The sequence below is a fragment of the Dromaius novaehollandiae genome, chromosome 37 (assembly GCF_036370855.1).
Source record: "Dromaius novaehollandiae isolate bDroNov1 chromosome 37, bDroNov1.hap1, whole genome shotgun sequence".
Classification (NCBI taxonomy): Eukaryota; Metazoa; Chordata; class Aves; order Casuariiformes; family Dromaiidae; genus Dromaius; species Dromaius novaehollandiae.
The window spans coordinates 454,507-476,399 of NC_088136.1; the positions used below are offsets into that span (position 1 = coordinate 454,507).

A 21,893-nucleotide genomic window follows, 5' to 3' on the forward strand; every position below is an offset into this window, starting at 1 on the left:
TGGGGGGGCCGTATGGGGGCTATAGGACCCCCGGGGCCATACGGGGGGGCCGTGTAGGGGCTCTAGGGCCCCGGGGCGCCACGCGGGGGGCGCGCGGGGGGGGCACACAGGGCCCCCCCCCCCTCCCCGGTCCCCCCCCCGCCCTCCCGGTGCGGCGGGCGCCCCCCAATCAGCGCGCGGCTCTTTGCGGCCCGTCGCCATGGCGACGCCGCGGGCGGGGGCGGCGCGGGGCGGGGGGGGGCGCGGGGGGGCCGCGGCCGCCCCGCCCCTCCCCTCCCCTCCCCCCTCCCGCCGCGCTCGCGGCTAATTAATCCCGTTAATTAACCTCCCCCCCCCCCGCACCGCTCCCGGCGCCTCGGTCCCGCCGCGGCGCCTCCCGGACGCCCCCCCCCCCCCCGGGACGCCTGGGCCCCCCCCGCCGCGGGGGGAGGGGGCGGTGGCGCAGCGCGCGGGGGGAGGGGCCGCCCGGACGCCTGGGCCCCCGCGGCCCCGCCCGCCGCCCCGCCCCCGCCCGGCTCGCCTCCTCCCTCCGAGCTCCGCGCCCGGATCGGGCCCCCGGCCCCCCCCCGGCCCCCCGGCCCCGCCGCCGCGGCCCCCCCCCCCGGGCCCCCCCCGCCCCCGCGCCGGGCCCCCCCCCGGGCCCCCCAACCCCCCTGCCCCCGAGCCGGGACCCCCCCGCCGCCCCCCCCCCGGGCCCCCCAACCTCCTCCCGCCCCCGCGCCGGGCCCCCCCGGACCCGCGGCCGGGCCCCCCCCCGACCCCCCCCAAGCCCCCCGGACCCCCAAACCCCCCTTCCTGCCCCCAAACGGGGACCCCCCCTTGAGGCCCCCCCTCCGGACCCCTAACCCCCCATTCCTGCCCCCAAACCGGGACCCCCCCAACCTCCCCCTTCCTGACCCCCCCCAAACCGGGACCCCCCCCAAACCAGGACCCCCATCCTGACCCCCCCCAAACTGAGACCCCCTTCCTGATCCCCCTAAGCCTCCCCACTCCTGACCCCCCCCCAAACCGGGACCCCCTTCTTGACCCCCCCAAAGCAGGACCCCCTGCTTGCCCCCCCCAGCCGGGACCCCCTGCCTGACCCCCCCAACCTCACCTCCCCCTTCCTGACCCCCCCAACCAAGACCCCCTTCTTGACTCCCCCCAAACCTCTCCCTCCCTGCCCCCCCCAAACCGAGCCCCCCTGCCTGCCCCCCCCCAGCCTCCCCCGGCCCCCCCGGCCCCCGCGGCGGATGCGCGGGTAGGAGGATGGCGGCGGCGGGGGGCGCGGGGGGGGCGCGGGACCCCCCGGACCGGGCGGTGCAGTACCTGCTGGAGCTGAACCGCATCATCGCCAGCCAGCGGCACCTCCTGGCCTCCCAGCGCCGCCGCATCGCCCAGCTCGAGGGGCAGCTGCAGCGCCTGGCGCGCGAGAACCGCGACCTGCGCCTCCGCCGCGCGCCCCCCGCCCAGGTGCCGCCCGCCGCGGGGGCTGCCGGGGGGCTACGGGGGGCTACGGGCCCGCCTGGGGGGCTGCGGGCTCTGCCGGGGCTCTGCCGGGGGGCTACGGGCTGTGCCGGGGGGCTACGGGCTGCTTGGGGGGCTGTGGGCCGAGTCGGGGGGCTGCGGGCCCGCTTGGGGCTGCTTGGGGGGCTGCGGGCTGTGCCGGGGGGCTACGGGCTGGGTCGGAGCTTCTTGGGGGGCTGCAGGCTGCCCTGGGGGGCTGCGGGCTGTGCCGGGGGGCTACGGGCCTGCTCAGAGCTTCTTGGGGGGCTACGGGGCTGCTTGGGGGGCTACGGGCTGGGTTGGGGCTCCTTGGGGGTCTACGGGCTGTGCTGGGGGGCTACGGGCCTGCTCAGAGCTTCTTGGGGCTGCTTGGGGGGCTGCGGCCCGGGTCGGGGGTCTACGGGGCTGCTTGGGGGGCTGCGGGCTGTGCCGGGGGGCTACGGGCCTGCTCAGAGCTTCTTGGGGGGCTGCGGGCTGTGCCGGGGGGCTATGGGCCCACTCGGGGCTGCTTGGGGGTCTATAGGCTTTGCTGGGGGGCTACAGGCCCACTCGGGGCTGCTTGGGGGGCTGCAGGCTGCCCTGGGGGGCTACGGGCCTGCTCGGAGGTAGTTTGGGGGGCTGCGGGCTGCGCTGAAGCTCCTTGGGGGGCTACGGGCTGTGCTGGGGGGCTGGGGGCCCTCTCGCAGGTACTTGGGGGGCTGGGGGCCCCCTCGGAGCTTCTCGGGGGGCTGCAGGCCAGGTCAGAGGTACTTGGGGGGTCACAGACCCAGTCGGAGGTACTTGGGGGGCTGCAGGCCGGGCCCCCCCAGCGGACGGACGTCTGCGCCCCGGCAGGGCCGCGCGGAGCAGGACGGGCAGTACCAGAACCACCTGGAGCGCGACGGGCCCTTCCCGGGCGGCGCCGAGGCCGAGCCGCCCTTCCCGGGCGCCGGCGACCGCGAGCCGCCCTACGCCGCCCACCCCGACCGCGACCGGGACCGGGAGCCGCCCTACGGGGAGCGGGAGCCGGAGCCGCCCTACCTGGGGCGCCTGGAGCGCGACGGGCAGTTCGAGGCGCCGGCGGAGCGCGAGGGGCAGCTCCAGAGCCGCAAGGAGCGCGAGCGGCTCTACCCGGGCCGCGACCGGCCCTTCCCGGAGCGCGACGCCCAGCTCGCCGGCTGCCTGGAGCGCGAGCTGCAGTTCCCGGGCGCCGGGGACCGCGACGCGGCCTACGCGGCCCGCCTGGACCGCGAGCTGCAGTACCCGGGCCGCCCGGACCGCGACGGGCAGTACCTGGCCCACCTGGACCGCGACGCGCCCTACCCGGGGCACCTGGACCGCGACGCGCCCTACGCGGGGCACCTGGACCACGACGCGCCCTACGCGGGGCACCTGGACCGCGACGTGCTGTACCCGGGGCACCTGGACCACGACGCGCCCTACCAAGGGCATCTGGACCGCGATGCGCCGTACCCGGGCCGGCCGGACCGCGACGCGCCCTACCCGGGGCACCTGGACCGCGACGTGCCCTACACGGGGCATCTAGACCGCGACGTGCCCTACCCGGGGCATCTAGACCGCGATGCGCCCTACCCGGGGCATCTGGAGCGGGACGCGCCGTACGCCGGCCGGCCGGAGCGGGACGCGCCGTTCCCGTTGCCCTACCAGAAGCGGCTGGAGCGGGACGGGCCCTACGCGGGCCGCGAGGGGCCCTACGCGGAGCCCTGCGCCCGGGACCGCTGCGGCGGCGGCGCCCACCGCGACCGGGGCCCGCTGAGCCGGGGGGCCTCCCGCAGCTCCAGCCCCGGCGCCGGCGGCCACAGCACCAGCACCAGCACCAGCCCCGCCACCACGCTCCAGCGGAAGTAAGGACCCCCGTCCGGGCGGCCGCGCCGGTCCCCCCGCCCCCCTGCGCGCCCCCGCGGTCCGGGTCGCCCTACGGCCCCGTGGCGTCGCGTTCTAGGTCGCCCAATGCGGTGGGGCTCCTTACGGTCTGGGTCGCCCAACCCTGCGGGTCACCCCATGCTCTAGGTCACCCAACACTGCGGGTCACCCCATGTTCTAGGTCACCCAACGCTGCGGGTCACCCCATGTTCTAGGTCACCCAACGATGTGGATCGCCCTATGTTCTAGATCACCCAATGCTGTGGGTCACCCTGCAGTCTAGATCACCCAATGCTGTGGGTTGCCCTATGTTCTACGTCGCGCAGCGCTGTGGGTCAAGCTATGTTCTAGGTCACCCAATGCTGCAGATCGCCCCGTGTTCTAGGTCGCCCAACGCTGTGGGTCGCCCGACGTCGCGGGTTGCCCAGTGCCCCACCTCAAGGCCCGATGGGGGCCTCCCCCTCGGCCCCCCGTTGCTACCGACCCCCGGTTCTAGGTCGCCCTACGGTCTACATTGCCCCGCGGTCTAGCTCCCCGCGGCAGGACCCAGGCGTCCGGGCCCGCCAAGCCCCTGGCACGCGTCCCGGGGGCTGAGCCCCGCCGTAACTCGTCACGGCCCGGCGGGGGGGCGGGGGGGGGGGGGCGTCCTCGCGGCCGAGCAGGTGCCGGAGCCGCGGGGGCGGGGGAGCTGCGTCAGGGCGCCCCGCGGCCGCCCCGTCTGCCGGGCCTGGCCCGCGGCCCGGACGCCTGGGTCCCCGGCGGGGGCGGGGCGGGCCTGGACGCCGGGGCCCCCGCGCGCTCAGCCCCTCTCTCCCCCCAGGTCGGACCGAGACAGCTCCAGGACGGTGAGGTCAGTGCCGCCCGGACGCCTGGGCCCCCGGGGGCGGGAGGGAGGGTCGGGTGCCCGGACGCCTGGGTCCCCGGGGGCGGGGGGGGTTGGGCGCCCGGACGCCTGGGCCCGCTCCCCAGGCATGGCCGGGAGGCGCGTTGCCGGGGACCGGCGGCGGTTGCCAGGCGACGGCGCGGGCGGCGATGACAGCGTGGGGGAGGCGTGACAGCGGGGGCCGCGCGTCGCCACGGCAACCGGGGCCCCGCCCCCCGCGCCCTGCCCCCTCCCCACCCGTGGGAACGACCCCCGCGACCCCGCGTCGCGACGGGGCCCCGCTATCGCGACGGGGCGGCGTTGGGGGGCCGCCGGCGAGACGCGCGGGGTCGGGCAGCCCCGTGCAAAGTCGTGCCGGCTCGTGCAAGGCCGTGCGACGTCAGCGGCTCGTGCGAGGCCGTGCAACAACCTGCGACGTCATAGCGGCTCGTGCGAGGCCGTGTGACGTCATAGCGGCTTGTGCAAGGCCGTGCGATGCCGTGTGACGTCATAGCAGCTCGTGCGAGGCCGTGCGACGCCGTGTGACGTCATAGTGGCTCGTGCGATGCCCTGCGATGTCATAGCGGCTCGTGCAAGGCCGTGCGACACCATGTGATGTCATAGCGGCTCGTGCAAGGCCGTGCGACACCGTGTGACGTCATAGTGGCTCGTGTGACGCCCTGCGATGTCATAGCGGCTCATGCAAGGCCGTGCGACACCATGTGATGTCATAGCGGCTCGTGCGACGCCCTGCGATGTCATAGCGGCTCGTGCAAGGCCGTGCGACACCGTGCGACGTCATAGCGGCTCGTGCAAGGCTGTGTGACGTCATAGCGGCTCGTGCGAGGCCGTGCGAGGTTGTGCCAGGCCGCGGAGGCCGTGCGAGGCCAGCGTGCCCCTGCGGTGCCCCACAGCCCTGCCCTGCCCCCGCCGTGGGGCACGTGGGCCTCGCACGGCCCCCTCGTGCCAGGCGGGGGGGGGCGGGGGGGGGAGGCCGCCGGAGCCACCGCCCCGGGGCCCAGGCGTCCGGGCAGGGAGGAAGTCCGGGCCGTTTCCGACCTCGGAGCGGGGCTGGAGAGCCCGGGCCTCCGGGCGGGGGGGCAGGAAGGGTGGGGCGGCGGCCGTGATGAGTTCGCCAGGCCTGGGAGCCCGGACGCCTGGGTCCCTTCCGCCGCCTCCCCCCCCGGCCCCCCCCCGCCCGCGGAGGGAGCCCAGGCGTCCGGGCGCCGCCCGCTCCAGCCCCCGCGCCGTAGACCCGCCGCGCCCGGACGCCGGGGCCCCCGCTCGTGCGGCCATGGAGGGCGAGACGTGAGTGCCGGGGTCCCGGACGCCTGGGCCCCGGGGTTGGGGGGCGCCCGGACGCCTGGGCCCCGGGGGGGGGGGGTCTCGAGCAGGGCCTGGACCCGCCGCTGCCGCCGTGGGGCCGGTTCTGCCCCGATCCTTCTCGGACCCGGCTCTGCGTGTCCGTGTCCCGTGTGCCCCACGCGTGTCCGTGCCCCACGGCCGTCCCCAAGTGCTGCTTGTGCCCCCCGTGTCCCCCCGTGTCCCCTCTCGTGTCCCCTCGTGCCCCCCGTGTCCCCCCCTCGTGTCCCCTCGTGCCTCTGCTCTTGACTCCGTGTTTTCTCTCCTCTCTTCCCTCTGCCCCTCGTCCTCCTCCTCCGCCGCCCCCCCGTCCCCCCCCGCCCCCCCCAGCTCCGGCACTCGCCCCCCCATCCTGCGTCCAGCCATAGCCAGGGGTAGACACCCGCCCCCCCCCTCCATCCCTCTCCGTCCCTCCTCCCTCCGTCCCGCCATCCATCCCGCCATCCATCCCGCCATCCCCCGTCCAGCCATCCTTCCATCCTTCCACCCCATCCCTCCTTCCATCCCTCCATCCCTCCCTCCAACCAGCTATCCCACCAGCCATCCCACCATCCCTCCTTCCGTCTTTCCACTTGTCCATCCCTCCATCCATCCCTCCATCCATCCTTCTGTATTCCACCTCTCCATCCCTCCCTCCCTGCCTCCAGCCAGCCATCCCACCATCCCTCCTTCCATCCTTCCACCCCGTCCCTCCGTCTGTCCCTCCATCCCCGTCCATACATCCCTCCATCCATCCTTCCATATTCCATCCCTCCCTCCCTCCATCCCGCCATCCCACCATCCATCCGTCCATCCCTCCATCCATCCTTCCATATTCCAGCCCTCCATCCCTCCCTCCAACCAGCCATCCCACCATCTGTTCTTCCATCCTTCCACCCCTCTGTCCCTCCATCCATCCCTCCCTCCATCCCCCTGTCCATCCATCCTTCTACCCGTCCATCCCTCCATCCATCTCTCCATCCCTCCCTCCATCCCTCCATCCATCCATCCCTCCATCCATCTGTCCCTCCATCCATCCCTCCATCCATCTGTCCCTCCGTCCATCCCTCCCTCTCTCCATCCCTCCATCCCTCTCCCCATCCCTCTCCCCACCTCTCCCTCCCTCCGTCCGTGCCCGTCCCGGTCCCCATCCAGGTTCTCGCCGTCTCCCTCTCCGCGGCGCCTCCAACCTCCCCCGCCCGCAGGTAAGAGCCCCGGACGCCTGGGCCCCCGCGGGGCTCCCCTCCCCCGCTGCCCCCGCCCCGACACCGGTCCCCGTGTCCCCCCACGTCACCCCCGTGTCCCCCGTGTCCCCGCACCCCCCCGTGCCCCCTGTGCTGGTTGTGTCCCCCCGTGTCCCCAGTGTCCCCCCAGTGTCCCCAATGTCCCCCCCGTGTCCCCCCCCGTGTCCCCCCGCTGCTGCCCAGCCCGGTCACGGCCGGCGCAGGACCCTCCCCGTCCCCGTCCCCCGCCTCGTGCGAGGGCGCGTGCGTCGCACGGGGGCCGTCGTGCGAGGGGGGGTCACCGTGTGTCACGTGGGCAGCCGTCCGGGGGGGGCCGTCGTGCGAGGGGGGGCCGCGTTGCGCCGCCCTCTCCTCCCCGGGGCAGTGCAGGGCTCCCCCGCGGGGCCCTATAGCGCCCTACAAGCACATCATAGGGGCCGTACGGACCCCCGGGGGCTGGAGGGACCATGGGGACCTCTGGGATCTATAAGGGCCATATGGACCCCCGGGGGGCTATAGGGGCCATGTGGAATCCTCAGGGGTCTATAGGGGCTCTACGCCCCCCCCGGGATCTATAGGGGCCATATGGACCCCGGGGATCTGTGGGGGCTGTGTGGAATCCCCAGGGGTCTATAGGGCCCCTATGGCCCCCAGGGATCTATAGGGGCCGTGCGGAATCCCCAGGGGTCTATAGGGGCTCTGTGGAATCCCTGGGGGTCTATAGGGGCTCTGTGGCCCCCCAGGGGTCTATAGGAGCTCTGTGGAATCCCCAGGGGTCTATAGGGGCTCTGTGGCCCCCCAGGGGTCTATAGGAGCTCTGTGGAATCCCCAGGGGTCTATAGGGGCTCTGTGGAATCCCCAGGGGTCTATGGGGGCTCTGTGGCCCCCCAGGGATCTATAGGGGCTCTGTGGACCCCGGGGATCTATAGGGGCTCTGTGGAATCCCTAGGGGTCTATGGGGGCTCTGTGGCCCCCCAGGGGTCTATAGGGGCTCTGTGGAATCCCTAGGGGTCTATGGGGGCTCTGTGGCCCCCCAGGGGTCTATAGGGGCTCTGTGGAATCCCTAGGGGTCTATGGGGGCTCTGTGGCCCCCCAGGGGTCTATAGGGGCTCTGTGGAATCCCTAGGGATCTATAGGGGCTCTGTGGACCCCGGGGGGCTATAGGGGCCGCGGGGGCGCCCTGGGTCCCGGGAGGGTGGGGGGGCGGTTGCCATGGCGACGCCTCCATCTTGGCGCCTCCCGGGGCTCCTTCGGGGGGCGGGCGGTGACGTGGGAGGGGGCGGGGCTGGCGGCGGGAACCCCGGCGCCCCCTCCCCTCCGGGGGTCTCCATGGTGACGGCAGCGCCCTCCCGCCCCGCGTAGCCCCGCCCCCGCCCGCCGCGTCGCCACGGCAACCGCCACCGCGGGCGGGGCCGTCCGGGGGCTCCCTCCGCGCATGCGCCGCGGCCCGACGGGGCGCGCGCCCCCCGCCCCGCCCCGCCCCCGCCCCCGCCGGGAGACCCGGGGGGACCCAGGCGTCCGGGGGCCCCGGCGTCCGGCGCCGCAGCGCCCCCCCCCCGGGAGCCCCCCCGGGAGCCCCCCCGCCCCGGCAGCCGCCAGCCGGGGGGCGCCGCCGGCTCCTCCTCCTCCTCCTCCTCCTGCTCCCCCCCCGCCCGGGGGCGGCGGCGCGGCGCGGCCCGGCCCTGCCCTCATCCCCGGCCCGGTGCTGCTGCCCCGGCCCCGGCCCCGGCCCCGGCCCCGTCGCCATGTGGTGCCTGCAGTGCACCGCGGACCGGCGGCGGGGGCCGCTCCGGCAGCGCCTGCTGCACGGGTGAGTCGGGCCCCGGGGCCCCCCCCGGAGCCCCCCCGCTTCCCCCGGACGTGCCGGGCCCCCCCCGGACCCCTGCGGCCCCCCCGGACCCACCAGCATCCTCCCCGGAGCACCCCGGCCCCCCCCAGACCCCCTGCGCCCCCCCCGGACCTGCCAGCATCCTCCCCGGAGCACCCCGGCCCCCCCCAGACCCCCTGCGGCCCCCCCGGACCCACCAGCATCCTCCCTGCCCCCCCCCCGACGTGCCGGGCCCTTGGGGACCCTCCTGGATCCCCCCGGCCCCCCCCGGGCCCTTGACCCCCCCCCGAGATGTGCCAGGACCCCCCCAGGCCCTCCCCAGACCCTTGTGGCCCCCCCGGACTGCCTGCACCTTCCCTGCACCCCCCCCAGGCCTGCTTGGATCCCCCCAAATCCGCGGGGACCCCCCTGGAGTGCCCCAGAGCCTTGCCGACCTGCTCGCCCCCCCCCGGACCCCTGGGCCCCCCCGCGGGCCCTCCCCAAACCCTTGTGCCCCCCCCCGGACGTGCCAGGACCCTCCCAGACCCTCATGGACCCCCTTGGGGCCCCCCAGGCATGGATGGAGACCCTCTCCCCACCTGCTTCCCCCCCACCCGGACGCCTGGGTCCTCGGGGCAGCGAGCCCCGCGCGTGGGTCCGTGCCGTCGGGTGGGGCGGGGCGCTGCCGGCTCCGCGTGTCCCCGCGTCCCCCCGTGTCCGTGTGTCCCCGCGGGTCCGTGCGTCCGTGCTCGCGCGTCCCTGGGCCCCCGCGTGCCCCCCCCCCCCCCCACGTTCCGGGCCCGTCCCCGTGTCCCCGTGTTTGCGTCCCCGGGCTCCCCGCTCGTGCGGCTCCCGGCGGCTCTGCGTCCCCCGGGGAGCTCTAGGTTGGCTCTAGATGGGCTCTAGATGGGCTCTAGGTGCCCCTTGGGGGCTCTAGACGGGCTTTAGACGGCTCCGTGTGCCCCAGGGGGGCTCCGGAGGGGCTCCAGGTGCCCCAGGGGGGCTCTAGATGGCTCCATGTGCCCTAGAGGGGCTGCAGAGGGGCTCTGGGTGCCCCTTGGGGGCTCTAGATGGGCTCCAGATGGCTCCGTTTGGCTCATGGGGGCTCTAGAGAGGCTCTGGGTGCCCCATGGGGGCTCTAGAAGGGCTCTGGGTGCCCCATAGGGGCTCTAGACAGCTCCGTGTGCCCCAGGGGGGCTCCAGATGGGCTCTAGGTGCCCCATGTGGGTTCCAGAGGGGCTCTAGGTGCCCCATGGGGGCTCTAGATGGGCTCTAGACAGCTCCGTGTGCCCCAGGGGGGCTCCAGAGGGGCTCCAGACGCCCCAGGGGGGCTCCAGACAGGCTCTAGAGGGGCTCTAGGTGCCCCATAGGGGCTCTAGACAGCTCCGTGTGCCCCAGGGGGGCTCCAGACAGGCTCCAGGTGCCCCATGGGGGCTCTAGACGGGCTCTAGACGGCTCCGGTCTCCTGGGAGGGAGCTCTGGGGGCTCTGGACGGTTCAAGGCGGCTCCAGGCACCCGGGGGGGGGGGGCTCTAGAGGGGCTCTAGGTGCCCCAAGGAGGCTCCAGGCAGGCTCGAGACGGCTCTGCTCGCTCGGGGGGGCTCTGCATGGGATGCGGACGGGACCCAGGCGGCTCCGGGGGCGCGGGGGGGGGGGATCTGGGGGGCCGGGGGGGCCGGGGGGGCCGCGGGAGGCTGGGGGGGGCCGCGGGAGGCTGGGGGGGGCCGCGGGAGGCTGGGGGGGCTGCGGGAGGCTGGGGGGGGCCGCCGGCGGCGCTGACGGGCCGCCCGTCTCCCGCAGCGTGGAGGGCGAGGGCCCGGGCAGCGAGGGCGGGGGGCCGCCCCCCGAGAGCCCCGGGAGCCAGGCGCCGTACCGCCGCGCCCCCGAGCCGGCCCCCGAGCCGCCGGCGCCCGCGGGGGCCCCCGGCGCCGCCCCCCCGGCCCCGGCCTGGGGCCGGGCCGCCCGCCTGCCGCCGCAGCCCGCCAGCGTGGCCCTGCGCCTGCAGCAGGAGGAGGAGAGCAAGCGGGCCAAGGCGCTCAGCGACAGCTACGAGCTCTCCACCGACCTCCAGGACAAGAAGGTACCGCCGCCGCCGCGGGGCCTCGGCGGGGGGGTGGCCTCGGGCGGGGGGGTGTCCTCGTGCGGGGGGGTGTCCCCGTGCAAAGGGCGCTCTGCATGCACGGGAGCGTCCTCGTGCCAGGGGCGTGCTCGTGCCAGGGGGGTCCTCGTGCCAGGGGCGTCCTCGTGCCAGGGGCGTCCTCGTGCCAGGGGCGTCCTCGTGCCAGGGGCGTGCTCGTGCCAGGGGCATCCCTGTGCAAGGGGCGTCCTCGTGCCAGGGGCGTCCTCGTGCAAGGGGCGTCCCCGTGCAAAGGGCTCTCTGCATGCACGGGAGCGTGCTCGTGCCAGGGGCGTGCTCGTGCCAGGGGCGTCCTCGTGCCAGGGGCGTGCTCGTGCCAGGGGCGTGCTCGTGCCAGGGGCGTCCTCGTGCCAGGGGCGTCCTCGTGCAAGGGGCGTCCTCGTGCAAAGGGCTCTCTGCATGCACGGGAGCGTGCTCGTGCCAGGGGCGTCCCCGTGCCGGGGCGTCCTCGTGCCAGGGGCGTCCTCGTGCCAGGGGCGTCCCCGTGCAAAGGGCGCTCTGCATGCACGGGAGCGTCCTCGTGCCAGGGGCGTCCCCGTGCCAGGGGCGTCCCCGTGCCAGGGGCGTCCTCGTGCAAGGGGCGTCCTCGTGCCAGGGGCGTCCTCGTGCCAGGGGCGTCCCCGTGCCAGGGGCGTCCCCGTGCCAGGGGCGTCCCCGTGCGGCACCCGCAGCCCCTCGCGCGAGCCCGCTGCCGCCCCTCTGACCGCCCCCCCCCGTGTCCGTGCCCGTGTCCGTGTGCCCCCCCCGGGCAGGTGGAGATGCTGGAGCGCAAGTACGGCGGCTACTTCCGCACGCGGCGGGCGGCGCGCACCATCCAGGCCGCCTTCCGCCGCTACCGCATGGCCAAGAAGTTCGAGCGGCTGCGCAGCTCCGCGGCCGAGAGCCGCCGCTCGCGGCGCCTGGCGCTGGCCGGCATGCGCCTGCAGTTCTCCTTCGAGGAGTACGACCGCGGCCCCCCCGCCCCGGGGCCCGGGCCCCCCCCGCCGCCCGCCCCCTACTTCGAGGGCAAGCCCGCCTCGCTGGACGAGGGCGCCCTGGGGGGGCCGCGGGGCCCCCGCCGCGCCCCCCGCTACGGCGGCTCCTGCCGCGCCGGCCTGGACGGCGCCGCCGCCGCCCCCGAGGCCCCCGCCGGCCCCCCCGAGGCCGCCGCTGCCGCGGGGGGGGGCCCCGGGGGCGGCCCGGGCGGCGGGGGCCCCCCCAGCCCCCCCCGGCACCTCTCGGCCTCCGCCGACTTCGGCCCCGGCGCCGCCGACCTGGAGGAGGCCTTCGCCCAGCAGGTGGGCGCGGGGGCGGGGCTATGGGCGCGGGGGCGGGGCTTGGGGAACGGGGGGCGGAGCTAGGGGACCTGGGGGTGGGGCTGCGGGGGTGGGGCTTGGGGAACGGGGGCGGAGCTAGGGGACCTGGGGGTGGGGCTAGGGGCTCTGGGGGCAGGGCTATGGGTGCAGGGGTGGGGCTTGGGGAACGGGGGGCGGAGCTAGGGAACCTGGGGGTGGGGCTACGGGTGCGGGGGTGGGGCCTGGGGAACCAGGGGCGGAGCTAGGGGACCTGGGGGCGGGGCTAGGGGCTCTGGGGGTGGGGCTAGGGGCTCAGGGCAGAGCTTGGCGCTCTAGGGGCGGGGCTAGGGGCTCTGGGGGGTGGGGCTAGGGGCTCAGGGTGGAGCTTGGCGCTCTAGGGGCGGGGCTAGGGGCTCTGGAGGCGGGGCTAAGGGGCTCAGGGCAGGGCTTGGGGCTCAGGGCGGGGCTTGGAGCTCAGGGCGGGGCTTGGAGCTCTAGGGGCGGGGCCAGGGGCTCGGGGCGGGGCTCATGGTGGGAGGAAGTAGCGGCTCTGGGGCGGGGCTTGTGAGGGGGCGGGGCTAGGGCTCTGGAGGCGGGGCTAAGGGGCTCAGAGCGGGGCCAGGGGCTCTAGGGGCGGGGCCAGGGGCTCTAGGGGCGGGGCCAGGGGCTCTGGAGGCAGGGCCAGGGGCTCTGGAGGCGGGGCTAGGGGCTCAGGGCAGGGCTTGGTGCTCTAGGGGCGGGGCTTGGGGCTCTAGGGGCGGGGCCAGGGGCTCGGGGCGGGGCTCATGGTGGGAGGAAGTAGCGGCCCTGGGGCGGGGCTTGCGAGGGGGCGGGGCTAGGCTCGGGGTGGGGCTGCTGGCAGCGGGCGGGGCTGGCGGGTGGGGGGGGCCTGGGGAGGGTGGGCGTGGCTGGGGGCTGCGTGGGTGGGCGGGGCTTGGGGAGGTGGGCCAGCGGGTCGTGGGTGGGGCGCGGGGCAGGGGGCGGGGCCCGCGGCGCGGGGGCGTGGCCGGCCCTGACCCCGCCCCCGGCCCCGGCCGCGCAGGTGCAGTCGCTGGCGGCCTCCATCGACGAGGCGCTGGGGTGCCGGGGGGCCCCCCCGGGGGCGCCGGGGCCCGGCGAGGGGGGGCCGGGGCCGGCGGGCGACAGCGCCGCCACCTCCTTCAGCGACGTCACCCTCTACCTGGAGGAGGGGCTGCCCGGCTCCCCGCCGTCGCGGCCCCCCAGCGCCGAGGGGGGCCCCCCCGCCGCCCCCGCCGCCCCGCCGCCGCCCCCCGCCCGCCCCGAGCCCTGGGGCGGCCCCGAGGAGGGCCCCGGCGGGGGGGCGCCGGCCCCGCCCCGCCGCGGCCCCCCCTGCCTGGAGTGCCGGGGCCGGGGCGGGGGGGGGCACCCGCCGCTGCTCACCGTGGAGCCGCCCAGCGACAGCTCCGTGGACCTCAGCGACCGCTCCGACCGCGGCTCCCTCAGCCGCGCCGGCCCCTTCGAGCCCGAGGCGGGGGGGGGCTCGCTGCCGCGCGGCGGCCCCCCGGCCCCCGGCCCCCCGCCCGCCCGCGCCCCCCCGCCGCACCGCTGCTTCCACGCCGAGCCGCCGCCGCCGCCGCCCCCCCCCGCCGCCGCCGCCGCCGCCGGGGCCCCCGAGGAGGGCTCCGAGGGCGACAACGACAGCCTGCGCAGCAGCTCCAACTCCAACGAGACCCTCAACTGCTCCTCGGGGTCCTCGTCGCGCGACAGCCTGCGCGAGCCCCCCCCGCCGCCCCCGCCGCCCCCGCCGGCCGCCCCGCCGCAGCCCCCCGGGCCCCCGCCGCCCGGCAAGCAGACCTACCAGCGCGAGCCGCGCCAGAGCTGGGACTCGCCGGCCCTCAACAACGACGTGGTGCAGCGCCGGCAGTACCGCATCGGCCTCAACCTCTTCAACAAGTGAGGGGGGGGGCGCCGGGGGCGCGGGGCGCTGCTCCGGGGGATGCAGCACCTAGAACGGCGGGTCTGGGTGACCCTTCGGGGAGGGCCGAGGGACGTTCTAGGTGGCTCTATAGCAAGGACATGGTGACATTCTAGGTGGCTCTATAGCAAGGACAGGACGTTGTTCTAGGTGACCCTGTCGTAAGGACGTGGTAACGTTCTAGGTGGCTCTATAGCAAGTGCAGGACCTCGTTCTAGGTGGCCCTATAGCAAGGACAGGGTTTAGTTCCAGGTGCCCTACAGGGAAAGCAGCAGGCGTTCTAGGTGACCCTATAGTAAGGACGTGGTGACGTTCTAGGTGGCTCTATAGCAAGGACAGGACGTTGTTCTAGGTGGCCCTATGGCCAGGACAGGGTTTTGTTCTAGGTGGCCCTACAGGGAGAGCAGCAGGCGTTCTAGGTGACCCTATAGCAAGAACATGGTGACATTCTAGGTGACCCTATGGCGAGGGCATGGTGACATTCTAGGTGACCCTATGGCAAGCACATGGTGATGTTCTAGGTGAGCCTATGGGGAGGACAGAGCGTTGTTCTAGGTGAGACTTTGCGGAGGGCAGGGCGATGTTCTAGGGGGGCCTGTGACAAGGACGGGACATTTTTCGAGGCGACCCTATAGGGAGAACAGGCCGCTGTTGTAGATGACCCTACAGTCATGGCAAGATGATGTTCTAGGTGGCCCTATAGGGAGGACTGGGTGGCATTCTCGGTGACGCTATAGGGAGGACTGGGGGGCATTTCGGGTGACCCCAGGGGGGCCGTCGAGGCCCCGTCCAGCTGCCGGGAGGGCCCCGGGCTGCCCTGCGGCCGGGCGACCCTGGGCCCGTCCCTGCGCAGGAAGCCGGAGAAGGGGATCCAGTACCTGATCGAGAGGGGCTTCCTCTCCGACACCCCGGTGGGAGTCGCCCACTTCATCCTGGAGCGCAAGGGGCTGAGCCGGCAGATGATCGGCGAGTTCCTCGGCAACCGGCAGAAGCAGTTCAACCGCGACGTGCTCGAGTAGGCGGCAGTGGGGGGCTGGGCGGCGGCGGGGGCGGCCCCGTGCCATGCTCGGGGCTGTGGCCAGCGTCGGGGTGTCGCGGCTCTCCCGCAGCTGCGTGGTGGACGAGATGGACTTCTCCGGCATGGAGCTGGACGAGGCGCTCCGCAAGTTCCAGTCCCACATCCGGGTGCAGGGCGAGGCCCAGAAGGTCGAGCGCTTGATCGAGGCCTTCAGGTGAGAGCCGGCACCTCCCTCCTCCCCCCGGCGCCGCCCGGAGCCATTGCGCGGTCTAGAAGCGGTTGTGCGGTCTAGAACGTCCCGCAGAATGGGTGTCCTCCGGGCGGGGGGGGAGCCGCGTCCTCAGTTGCCCTAGACGGGGTAGGTCGGGGTGGAGGTGCTGGTGGTGCTGGGGTGGTGGAGCCAGACCAGAGAGACGTTCTCGGTGACCCAAGGGACCACGGGGGGGGCCCTTATGGGGGGTGCCCCACATGCAACGCGGCGATGCTCTGGGGAACCGGGGGCCTGGATCGCGCCAGGACCGTTGTGCGGTCTAGAACCCTCCCGGCCAGGCCGGCCCTGGCCGCGTGGGGGTGGCCGTGGGGCGCCCTCACCCCATGGGCCGTGGGGATTGTCCGCCCCGCAGCCAGCGCTACTGCGTGTGTAACGCGGCCCTGCTGCGCCAGTTCCGGAACCCGGACACCATCTTCATCCTGGCCTTCGCCATCATCCTCCTCAACACCGACATGTACAGCCCCAGCGTCAAGGCCGAGCGCAAGATGAAGCTGGAGGACTTCATCAAGAACCTCCGAGGTGGGCGCCGCGGCCCCGCCCCTCCCGCCCCCGGCGGCCCCCGCCTGCTCCGGAACCGGGTTCTCGAGCGGTGCCGGGCGTCGCGCAGGGGTGGACAACGGCGAGGACATCCCCCGGGACATGCTGGTGGGCATCTACCAGCGCATCCAGAGCCGGGAGCTGCGCACCAACGACGACCACGTCTCCCAGGTCCAGGCCGTCGAGCGCATGATCGTCGGCAAGAAGCCGGTGGGTGGAGGGGTGGGGCCGAGGGTGGGGGGCCCCGGGGGCCCTATAGTCAGGGCGGGACCTTGTGGGGCCCTGGGGGGAGATGTCCTGGGGGACCTATAGCCGGAGCAGGATGTTCGGGGTGATCCTATGGGCTGCACTATAGGTGACGCTGTGGGGAAACATCCCGGGTGGCCCTATGGGGCAATGCTGTAGGTGACCCTATGGAGGGGTGTGACCCTATAGAGCGACGTTGTAGGTGACGCCGTGGGGTAACGCTCCAGGTGGACCCATAGCCAGGACAGGACGTTCTAGGTGACCCTATGGAGGGAGATGACCCTATAGAGCGATGCTCTAGGTGATGCCGTGGGGTAACGATCCAGGTGGCCCCACAGCCAGGACAGGACGTTCTAGGTGTCCCTATGGAGGGGTGTGACCCTATAGAGCGATGTTGTAGGTGACGCCGTGGGGTAACGCTCCAGGTGGCCCCACAGCCAGGACAGGACGTTCTAGGTGACCCTATGGAGAGAGATGACCCTATAGAGTGATGCTCTAGGTGACGCCGTGGGGCAATGCTCCAGGTGGCCCCACAGCCAGGACAGGACGTTCTAGGTGTCCCTATGGAGGGGTGTGACCCTATAGAGCGATGTTGTAGGTGGCGCCGTGGGGCAATGCTCCAGGTGTCCCCATAGCCAGGGCAGGACGTTCTAGGTGTCCCTATGGAGAGAGGGGCTGGTCTAGGCGACCCCACACGTGGGGCAGGGGGCGGGGCCGGCCAGGCTCCGCCCCCGGCGCTGACCCCGCCCCCCAGGTGCTGTCCCTGCCCCACCGGCGCCTGGTGTGCTGCTGCCAGCTCTACGAGGTGCCCGACCCCAACCGGCCCCAGCGCCTGGGGCTGCACCAGCGCGAGGTCTTCCTCTTCAACGACCTGCTGGTGGTGAGCGCGGCGCCGGACGCCTGGGCCCCCGGGCGGGGCGGGGCGGGGCGGGGCGCCCGGACGCCGGGGCCCTGCTGACCCCCCGCCCCGGCAGGTGACGAAGATCTTCCAGAAGAAGAAGATCCTGGTGACCTACAGCTTCCGCCAGAGCTTCCCCCTCGTCGAGATGCACATGCAGCTCTTCCAGAACGCCTGTGAGCCCCACGGCGCCCCACGGCGCGGCCCGCTGCCCCACGGTGCCCCACGGTGTCCCACGATGCCCCCGCGGGATGCCCCGCTGCCCCACGGTGACCCATGGTGCCCCCGCGGGGTGTCCCGCTGCCCCACGGCACCCCTTGGAGTGCCCTGCTGCCCCACGGTGCCCCAGAGTCCCCACGGCCTGCTCTGTTGCCCCACAGTGACCCATGATGCCCCACAGCACCCCCCACGGGATGCCCCTCTGCCCCACAGTGCCCCACGGCACCCCCCACGGGATGCCCCACTGCCCCATGGCACCCCATTGGATGCTCCTCTGCCCCACGGCACCCCATGGGATGTCCCAGTGCCCCATGGCATCCCCCGCAGGATGCCCCAGTGCCCCATGGCACCCCATGGGATGCCCCAGTGCCCCACAGTGCCCCATGGCAACCCCCGCGGGATGCCCCGCTGCCCCACGGCAGCCCATGGGATGCCCCTCTGCCCTGTGGTGCCCCACGGCACCCCCCACGGGATGCCCCTCTGCCCCCCGGTGCCCCACGGGATGCCCCGGAGCCCCCGCAGGACGCCCCAGCCTCCTGCGGCCCCCGGGCCCCCGGCGCTGACCCCCGGCGGCGCCCCAGATTACCAGTTCGGGATCAAGCTGCTGTCGGCGGCGCCGGGGGGGGAGCGGAAGGTGCTGATCGTCTTCAACGCGCCGAGCCCCCAGGACCGGCTGCGCTTCGCCAGCGACCTGCGCGAGTCCGTGGCCGAGGTGCAGGAGATGGAGAAGTACCGCGTGGAGGGTGAGCGGGGGCGCGGGGGCGCTGGGAGGGGCGCTGGGGGAGCTGGGAGCACTGGGAGCACTGGGAGGGGCGCTGGGGGAGCTGGGAGGGGCGCTGGGGGCGCTGGGGGTACTGGGAGGGGCGCTGGGGGCACTGGGAGGGGCGCTGGGGGCGCTGGGAGCACTGGGATGGGTGCTGGGGGAGCTGGGGGCACTGGGAGGGGCTCTGGGGGCACTGGGAGCACTGGGACGGGTGGTGGGGGAGCTGGGACTGGCTCTGGGGGCACTGGGAGGGGCGCTGGGAGCACTGGGAGGGGCGCTGGGGGAGCTGGGAGCACTGGGATGGGCGCTGGGGGCACTGGGGGCACTGGGACGGGCGCTGGGGGAGCTGGGATGGGCGCTGGGGGCACTGGGAGCACTGGGACGGGTGCTGGGGGAGCTGGGAGCACTGGGATGGGCGCTGGGGGCACTGGGAGCACTGGGACGGGTGCTAGGGGAACTGGGAGCACTGGGATGGGCACTGGGGGTGCCGAGATGGGCGCCAAGGGTCCTGGGACGGGCACTGGGGGAACTGGGGAGCACTGGGACTGGCACTGGGGGCACTGGGATGGGCGCTGGGGGCACTGGGAGCACTGGGACGGGCTCTGGGGGAACTGGGGAGCGCTGGGACAGGCGCTGGGGGCGCCGGGGAGCACTGGGATGGGCTCTGGGGGAACTGGGGAGCGCTGGGACAGGTGCTGGGGGCGCCAGGGAGCACTGGGACGGGCACTGGGAGCACTGGGAGCACTGGGATGGGCCCTGGGGGCACTGGGATGGGCCCTGGGGGAACTGGGACAGGCCCTGGGGGAACTGGGCTGGGCTCTGGGAGCACTGGGGGCACTGGGATGGGCCCTGGGGGAACTGGGACAGGCCCTGGGGGAACTGGGCCGGGCTCTGGGAGCACTGGGGGCACTGGGATGGGCCCTGGGGGAGCTGGGATGGGCTCTGGGAGCACTGGGGGAACCGGGCCGCCCCGTGCGGGCCCCGCGTGCCCGGGCGCCGGGGTGACGGGCGCGGGGCCCCGCAGCGGAGCTGGAGAAGCAGAAGGGGGTGGCGGGGGCGCGGGGCCCGGGGCCCCCCCGCGACGCCCTCAACGGGCTGAGCCGCAGCAGCCTGGACGAGGCCTTCGCCCCCCCCGAGGGGCTCAAGCGCAGCGCCCTGAGCAGCTCCCTGCGCGACCTCTCCGACGGCGGTGAGCCCCCGGGGGGGGCGGGGGGGGGCATCGCCCCGCCGTGGGGCTGGGGGGGGGGAGCATCGCCCTGTGGGGGGAGACGGGGGGGGGGACATTGATTGTCCTGCTGTGGGGCTGGGGGGGGCATCGCCCTGTGGGGGGAGACGGGGGGGGACATTGTCCTGCTGTGGGGCTGGGAGGGGGGCATCGCCCCGCGTGGGGGGGACGCGGGGGGGACATTGCCCCGCCATGGGGCTGGGAGGGGGGCATCACCCCGCCGTGGGTCCTGGGGAGGACATCACTGTGCTGTGGGTCCGGGGGGGCACTGCCCTGCCGTGGGTCCCGGGGGCAGAGGTGGGGACCCTGCCGTGGGGCTGGGGCCCCCTCTGCCCCCCCACGTGTGACCCCCCCATTCGCCCCCCCCCAGGCAAGCGGGGCCGGCGCAACAGCGTGGGGTCCCTGGACAGCACCATCGAGGTGAGGGGGCCCCGCCCCCGCCCCAGGCCCCGCCCCCGGTGCCGAGGCAGGAGGCGGGGCTTCTGTGGGGGGCGGGGCTTGGCCTGGGGCAGGGCTGGGTCTGGGGGCGGGGCTCGCTCTAGGGGGTGGGGTTTGTTCCTGGGGCAGGAGGTCTATGGGGTGGGGCTTCCCACCAATGGGGCGGGGATTGCTCCTGTGGGTGGGGCTTGCCCATACATGGGGTGGGGCTAATCCCAGTGGGCGGGGCTTGGCAACATAGGGGTGGTGCCAATCCCAGTGGGTGGGACATGCCCATATATGGGGTGGGACTGTGCCTGGGAAGTGGGGCTTGCCTTTCCATGGGGTGGGGCTAATCCTAGTGGGCGGGGCCTGCCCGTATATGGGGCAGGGCTAATCCCAGAGGTCAGGGCTCCCCTCTACAGGGTGGGGCTGTGCTCGGGCAGTGGGGCTGGTGCCTCCATGGGGTGGGGCTGATCCCAGTGGGCGGGACTTGCCCATATATGGGATGGGGCTGATCCCAGGGGGTGGGACTTGCCCATATATGGGATGGGGCTGATCCCAGTGGGTGGGACTTGCCCATATATGGGACGGGGCTGAGCCCAGTGGGTGGGACTTGCCCATATATGGGACGGGGCTGAGCCCAGTGGGTGGTGCCTGCCCATACATGGGGGTGGGGCTGATCCCAGTGGGCGGGGCCTGCCCACACACGGGGCGGGGCCAACCCCGGGGGCGGGGCCAGTGCGGGCCCCCGCCCACCTGACGCCGCCCCCCCCCCCCCCCCGCAGGGCTCCATCATCAGCAGCCCCCGGCCACAGCCGCGGGGGGCACCGGCGGCGGCGCCGGGGGGGGCCGAGGGCTACAAGCCGCCCCCCCGGCCCGTCTCCAACTCCTCCTCCTTCCTGGGCTCCCTCTTCGGCAGCCGCCGCGGCAAGGCCCCCCCCGGGCCCCCCCCCGGCGCCGCCGCCTGCGCCTCGGCCTCGGCCTCCTCCTCCTCGGCCTCCTCCTCCCACCACCACCACCACCACCCCCCCGCGGCCCCCCCGGCCCCCGACGGCCCCTCCAAGCTCCAGGCGCTGCACGCCCAGTACTGCCATGGCGGCGGCGGCGGCGGCGGCGGGGGGGGGCCCGGCGGCGGCGGGGGGGCGGGCGGCGGCCCCGGCCCCCCCCCGCCGCCCCCCCCCTACCCCCAGCAGCAGCCCCCGCCGCCGGCCCGGCCCGCGCCCCCGCCCCCGCTGCCGGCCATCGCCGCCGGCGCCCCCCCCCGCTTCCACGGCGGGCCCCAGCCGCCGCTGTCGGCGCCCCCCCAGCAGCACGGCCCCCCCGGGGGGGGCTTCCCCCCGCCCCACCCCCACTACACCCTGCACCGCCCCGGCAAGCGGGGCGCCGGCCCGGCCCCCCCCCGCCAGCCCCTCTCGCCCCTGCCCCTCTACAGCCCCGCCGCCCCCCCCCACGGGCTGCCCCACGCCTACCCGCCCGGCCCCCCCCCGCACCACCGCCCCCCGCCGCCCCCCGCCCCCGCCAAGCACTTCGTCTTCGGGGGGGGCGGCGGCGGGGGCGCCCTGCGCGGGGGGGGCGGTGGCGGGGGGGGCGGCCCCCCCCCGGGCCACCACCACCACCACCACCACCACCACCACCACCACCCGCCCCCCCACTCGCCCATCCCCCCCCACCCCTCCTACCCGCCCCTGCCCCCCCCCTCGCCCCACACCCCCCTCAGCCCCCACTCGCCCGCCGGCCCCACCTCGCCCCTGGCCCAGCCCCCCCCGGGCCCCCCCAAGCCCAAGGGGGGCAACCGCATCAGCACCGTGGTGTGACCCCCCCCCACCCCCCCGGCCCCCCCGGGCCCGGCCCCCCGGCTCAGGCTGACCGTCACATGGCACTTTAACCCCCCCCCCCGGCCCGGACGCCTGGGCCCCGGGGCCGGCGCCGCCCGCATGCGCCCGCGCCGGGCTGTACAGGAGAGACTGTAGAGCGGCTGCTTCATAAAGGGCCCCGGCGCCCCGTGGCGAGCCAACCGCCTGCGCCCCTTCTTGGGGGGCTGGGGGGGCGCGGGGGGGGCTGCGGGGCCCTATGGGGCGGGGGTGGGGGGGCTGCGGGGCCCTATGGGGCTGTGACGGGGGGCTGCGGGGCCCTATGGGGCGGGGGCAGGGGGCTGCGGGGCCCTATGGGGCGGGGGTGGGGCTGTGACGGGGGGCTGCGGGGCCCTATGGGGCTGGGGCAGGGGGCTATGCGGGGCTGTAGGAGCCGTAGGGCCCAGGGCGGGGGGCTGTGGGGACCGCGGGGGCGGTGGCACCCCAGCTATAGGGCCACGGGGGGGCTGGAGGCCCTATAGGCACCGGGGTCGGGTACCGGGGCCGTGCTGGGCCCTA

At 75.2% G+C, this 21,893-nt stretch overlaps 1 protein-coding gene across 1 annotated transcript; it reads left to right on the forward strand.

Annotated features, from left to right (window-relative positions):
* The first annotated feature begins 1,122 nt into the window (after positions 1 to 1,122).
* On the forward strand, positions 1,123 to 21,405 carry IQSEC2 (IQ motif and Sec7 domain ArfGEF 2). Its single transcript, XM_064503401.1, has 16 exons — positions 1,123 to 1,452; positions 2,320 to 3,329; positions 4,169 to 4,198; positions 10,381 to 10,660; positions 11,470 to 11,994; positions 13,034 to 13,905; positions 14,781 to 14,942; positions 15,037 to 15,159; positions 15,569 to 15,735; positions 15,824 to 15,963; positions 16,754 to 16,879; positions 16,974 to 17,073; positions 17,698 to 17,859; positions 18,904 to 19,068; positions 19,475 to 19,524; positions 20,310 to 21,405. Exons 1-16 carry the CDS (start codon positions 1,249 to 1,251, stop codon positions 21,336 to 21,338), a joined length of 5,145 nt encoding a protein of 1,714 aa, XP_064359471.1. The 5' UTR covers positions 1,123 to 1,248; the 3' UTR covers positions 21,339 to 21,405.
* The last annotated feature ends 488 nt before the right edge of the window (positions 21,406 to 21,893 follow it).